General features: G+C 51.2%; 1 protein-coding gene across 1 annotated transcript; it reads left to right on the forward strand.

Moving 5' to 3' along the window:
- Positions 1-803: 803 nt before the first annotated feature.
- Positions 804-4,926, forward strand: SOWAHA (sosondowah ankyrin repeat domain family member A). The gene has a single exon (XM_060760986.2). The coding sequence runs from the start codon at positions 1,111-1,113 to the stop codon at positions 2,422-2,424; it is 1,314 nt and encodes a 437-aa protein (XP_060616969.2). The 5' UTR covers positions 804-1,110; the 3' UTR covers positions 2,425-4,926.
- The last annotated feature ends 813 nt before the right edge of the window (positions 4,927-5,739 follow it).

Raw genomic sequence — 5,739 nt, forward strand, 5'->3', positions numbered from 1 at the left:
CTGGGATTCCTCTGTTTTTGCATGTCACTCTTTATCTACTGTGCTAATTTTAGAGTTTTGAAATACTGGTAGCCAGATTTTCTTCATTTTCATGGTTTCCTCCTTTCTGTTGAAATTGTCCACATGCTTGTGGATTTCAATGGCTTCTTTGTATAGTCTGACATGGTAGTTGTTAGAGTGGTCCAGCATTTCTGTGTTCTCAAATAATATGTTATGTTCAGGTTGGTTCATCAGGTGCTCTGCTATGGCTGACTTCTCTGGTTGAATGAGTGCCTCTCATGTGCCTTGATTCGTGTTTGGGCAATGCTGCGTTTGGTGGTCCCTGTGTAGACTTTTCCCCACCTGCATTCATCAACAACCTGTTGAAGGTGTTTGAAAGAGCGGCATAAAACGGCTTCTGTGGAAGAACGGGAAAGCGACCCAAGGCAAGCTACCCAAGCGCCTCCCTCCCTCCCTCCCTCCCTCCCTCCCTCTTTAATGCAAGCACAGCCTTCAAGCTCCCTCCCCACTCTTTGTGGGTCCCACCAAGTTCAATGGGAACTTGATAGGACTCCCCCCCCCCCCACTTCCTCCCTCCTTCACGGTGCCGGGTTCCTTCTGTTCTTTCTGCGCGCGGAAGAAGGAGGGAGGGAGGGAGGGAGGGAGGGGCGGCCCTGGCCTTCACCTGGCCGGCGGGGGGGCCGGGCGGGAGGCGCGCGCTTTCTGGGCGGGACCATGGCTGTGTTTCGAGAGGGGGGGGGCGGATGGGGGAGGGCAGACAAGGAAACTGCCCCGGCGTTCCCTCCCAATCTTCAGAACTGAGGAGAAGTGCCGGAGCTCAACGCTCAGGTGTGCTTGGAGGGCGTGGGTGGTGGGCTACCAATCCCGGGGCCCTCCTTCGTGGGTGGCCTCGGCCGCTCTCTCCTCCTCCCCCTCCTCCCCCTCCCTTGCGCGCGCTCTCCGCCCCCCGGGAGCCGCTGCGTCTCTCTCTCCCTCCCTCTCTCTCTCTCTCTAGCGGAGGAGGCTGCCGCAGCAGAAGCAGCAGGTGGCTGCCTCTTCCTTCCTCGGGCGCTCCTCCTGCCCTTGCCCCGCATTCTCGTGTGTGTGTCCCTTTCCACTGCGGAAGGGGCCATGGGCGAGGCGTCCCGCTCGAGGCAGGGCGCCGAGGTGGGCTTCCTCCGGGAGCAGCGTGGGTGCGCGCCACACTCGGAGGAGGAGGAGGAGGAGCGGGGTCCCGAGGAGTCCCGGGTCGAGGCCGTGGCTGTGGTCCGGGAGCACGAAGGGGCGGTGATGAAGAAGAGGTTCCTCCAGGCGGGCGCTGAGGGGACACCTGGGGAAGGCGACGTGGCTCAAGGAGAGGAGGAAGAGGAAGGCGATGGGGAAGGGAGCCAGGAGGAAGAGGAAGAAGAGGAAGAAGAGGAGGAGGAGGCAGGGAACCCCCCGCTGCTGGTGTCCCAGCTGAAGAGCCTCTTCCAAGGGGAGCAAGGGGAGGCGCCCAAGCTGCCCCAGGCCCGCCACGCGCCGCGGGGCCACCCGGAGAAGCCCTGCATGCTGCCCGTGCGCTGCCCGCCGCGCGCCCCCAAAAGCCCCCGCCTCGGCCGGCCCTCGCCCTCGCCCTCGCCCTCGCCCTCGCCCTGGCCGCCTTCGCCCGCCCCCTCGCGGAGGAGCTTGCCCCGCTCGGCCGAGGCGGCGGAGGCGCTGGACTCCACCGAGCACGAGTGGCTGGTGCGCGCCACCTCCGGGGAGTGGTCCCCGCAGCTCCACGGCCTGCTGCTCCGCGACCGCAGCCTGGCCAACAAAGGCGACTTCCTGACCGGCTTCACCGTCCTGCACTGGGCGGCCAAGAGCGGGAGCTGCGAGACGCTGCGCAAAGTGCTGGAGGTGGCCGGGAAGGAGGGCGGGCGCGTGGACGTGGACGCCCGCTCCCACGGGGGCTACACGCCGCTCCACATCGCGGCCCTCCACGGGCAGGACGAGGCGGTGGCGCTGCTGGTGCGCGAGGGCGGCGCCCAGGTGGGCCTGCGCGACTACAGCGGGAGGAGGCCCTTCCAGTACCTGCGCGAGGGCGCCTCCTTCGCCGCCCGGCACCTCCTCCGGGACCCCGCCCTCCACGCCCGCGCCCACCCCCACGCCCACGCCCACGCGCCGGTCCTCAAGAAGAGCCCCAAAGTGGCCGCCTCCATCCTTAGCTCCACCAGCACCGTCCTGGGACTCTTGTCCGACGACACCGCCTTCTACGAGCTCACCAAAGGCCTCAAGAAGCCCGCCTCCTTCAACAAGTTCCTCACGGCAGCCACCGCCCCCAGGAGGAAGCTCAAGGCCAGGGCCACCTTCTCCTCCTACTCCTCCTTGGCCGAGGCCGTGGCCGAGGAGGAGCCCGACGACAGCACGCCCGCCACCACCACCAAGCGCAGGCCCATGTCCGAGTTGTTTTTCGGACACTAGCCTTGCTCCTGTCCCCTCGGAAGACTCAGTTGGGAAGAAGAGCTGGTCTAATCCAAGCATTGAAAGGAGATGCTCAGGGAGAGGGTCTCTCAGGCATGGGCAAACTTGGGGCCTCCCTCCAGGTGTCTTGGACTTCAACTCCCACCATTCCTAACAGCCTCAAACCCCATCCTTCTTTCCCTCAGCTGCTTAAGCTTCATCTCCCATCTCCCAGGTGTTTTGGACTCCAACTCCCATCATTCCTTCCAGGTGCATTGGTCTTCATCTCCCAGCATACCCTCCAGGTGTTGGACTCCAACAGGTGCATTGGGCTTCAACTTCCACCATTCCCTCCAGGTGTTTTGGACTCCAACTCCCAGCATAAGCGGCTGAGGGGGAAAAGGAAAGGGCCTGAGGCTGTTAGGAATGCTGGGAGTTGGAGTCCAAAACACCTGAAGCCCCCAAGTTGACTCATACCTGGTGTATCTGAACATTATATTTGGCCATAGCATGCCAGAATATGAACTTTTATCTCACAGCCTTTTCCATCAGAAAAGTTACTCCCGATTCAACTAATTTGAAGTTTCATAAAAGTATCAGATTGCTTGCTTGATGTTAGTGAGTCAACTTTAATGGTTCGCTTATTCTGCATGAGCTTACATTCAGTGGAAATTCATGGAGTGAGCAAAACTGCACACCCGTTGACTCATACTTGGGAGTAAATCAAGCCAAAATAAAATAACGTGTTTCTAGATACACTGGGATTAGACAAGGCTGCATATATATCTGGGATAAGACCGGGGTGCATGTATAGAAAGCAACACATTTGGAAACAGAAACATCACGTTTAATTCATTGCACAAAGATTTCTCATGGACAGGACTTAAAGTCTTTGAAAAAGTCTGAATTGTGAACAAAAAGTATAACCACTGAGCTGCTGAACTTGCTGATGAAAAGGTTGGTGGTTCACATCCAGGGAGCAGGGTGAGCTCCTGCTGTTAGCCCCAGCTTCTGTAGTTCAAAAACATGCAAGTGTGAGAAGATCAGTAGGTACCACTTCTGTGGGAAGGGAACGTCATGCCATGTAGTCATGCCGGCCACATGACCATGGAGGTGTCTACGGACAATGACAGCTCTTTGGCTTAGAAATGGAAATAAGCACCATCACCCAGAGTCGGACACGACTGGACTTAATGTCATTTACCTTTAACTTTACCATAACTTTCTAGCCAGCTCTTCTAAAGCAGATGAGTTTGTTAACGAAAAGAAGAACTTCCCTCCCCAATGAAGTGCCATTTTCTATGTTAGAAATGTGGGGCCCTTTGTTACAGTGTATGCACGATACCATTTTATGACAAGCACCTTCTCAGAATATCTATGATTCCTGTGGTTCAAAGGAGAAAATTAAGAAACTATGGAAATGTATATTCTATTTTTAAAGTGGATGCAAGAAATGTAAAGTGCTGCTTTTGTATTAAAGTTTTAGGTGCAATTGAAGAGGGAAGAAAGATTTCAAGATTTAACTTTTAAACAAATAATCTTTATATGCCACCTACCTAGTAGTGTATCTACCTCAATGCTGTCTTTATTTGGCCAACTCATTTAGTAGGAAATCTATACAATGCTTACTGTATGTTTGCACAGTGCTGTGCTGTTCTGAATGTAGTGACAGCTTGACAAAGTGTGACAAAAAACCTCTGCTCTTCTTTGGAATTGTTTTTGAATAGTGTAGTAGCAGGAGGAAATTGATTTGAGGAACATAATAATGGAAAAAAACCAACAACATTGAATGAACATGCGCATGTTTTGCTATATTTGCAAGAAACTGGGTCCCTGTGCTGCAAAGATGTGAAACAAGGCTCCAGCAAAAGTGTTCAGTATCCATTAGGAATGCCCAGTGTGCAGTGTGGGTCTGATTTGCATTCAGGTCTTTGGTCCATTTATTTCAATTTGCCTCCATCCCATTGAACAGTGGTTCCTTTGCCAGCTTTTCTCCATAATATCAGCCCTATATTGGATATGAACGTTGCACATCTTCACAGTGCTGCTTCCTGCAGATGCAAGTCCACTTACAATGCTCCAATAGGATTCCAGCCCACATGTATAACCTTGCTGGATGAGCTTATAAAACCGAGATAGGCTATATATAGTCTGATCCATATACAATCTATTTCACCCAAGAAAATATTGGTTGGGATGACAACAGAAGTGGCTCTGCTGGTGCCATTCTGTTTCCTTCCGCTGCCTTACTAAGCCCTGGGCATTCTTTGTACATTTGCTTATACAATACTTCCTCGGCTACAACAAAATGACTTGCCATGTTAGAAATCTCATGAAAATAGTTTTCTTGTCAATAATTTATTAAATATTTTAATTTCAGCAGTCATATACTACTGTATAGTTCTGAAATTGTTTTCAAGGTCAAGTTCTTTTACTGCTTAATGTAAGTACTTGGTTTTTTTCCTCTTTGACTATGTGTGTGCATGCATGCATAATAGTCTTCAATAAAGCATTTCAACAAGCTGTAGTCCTAAATCTGTTCCAGCAGTGGAGACGGGATAATTATTTTCTTTGCAAGCATGCTTACAATACAGGATAAGAGTTATAAGTGGACCGGATTCCACGTTATGCTACTGAAATTTAAATCAGCCTCATCCACTAAGAAACAGAAGACAGGGCTCAAAATATATCAGCAATAAGGACGGAAGAGCAATTAGTAGTTAGAGCATTTGGCACTAGATTCAGTCATGAAACTCATTGGCTGATCTTCGGTTGGAACAACAGAGTCTCTCTGAAGATACAATGATGAAGATGTATATGTCTTTTGGAGGAAAGGAATCCAGAAATTCCAATAGTCTTACAATGCAAAACATGCTTTCTTTCTTTCAAACTCCTCAGCATCCCAAACCAGAATATGGGGCAGAAATATGACCCATTGCTTGGATCATGTGATACTTTGTTCTTTACTACAGTACAGTACTTAGTGAGACAACACCCTTGTAAGTATAAAAGTAACTTTAAAAGTTATATTTATGTCATAGAAGGATTCAAAGACATGGCCATGTTAGTCTGGGTCAATATGCAAAAGAAATCTTGTAACACCTTTGAGACTAACTGGAAAAAAAAGTTGGCAGTGTAAGGTTTTTGTAGACTTATATCTACTTCACAAAAGCAGAAAATGTATCCCTAATTGTCTTACTGTTGTAACGCAGGCCATCCTACACTGGCCAGTTAATCTGGGATTAGAAATACCCCAGACTTGTCCCTGAGGTGACCACATATACCATCACGATCTCTTGGCAGCAACGAGTCAGAGTACAGACAATTCAAAATGGG

This window comes from Anolis sagrei, chromosome 2, assembly GCF_037176765.1.
Source record: "Anolis sagrei isolate rAnoSag1 chromosome 2, rAnoSag1.mat, whole genome shotgun sequence".
Taxonomy (NCBI): domain Eukaryota; kingdom Metazoa; phylum Chordata; class Lepidosauria; order Squamata; family Dactyloidae; genus Anolis; species Anolis sagrei.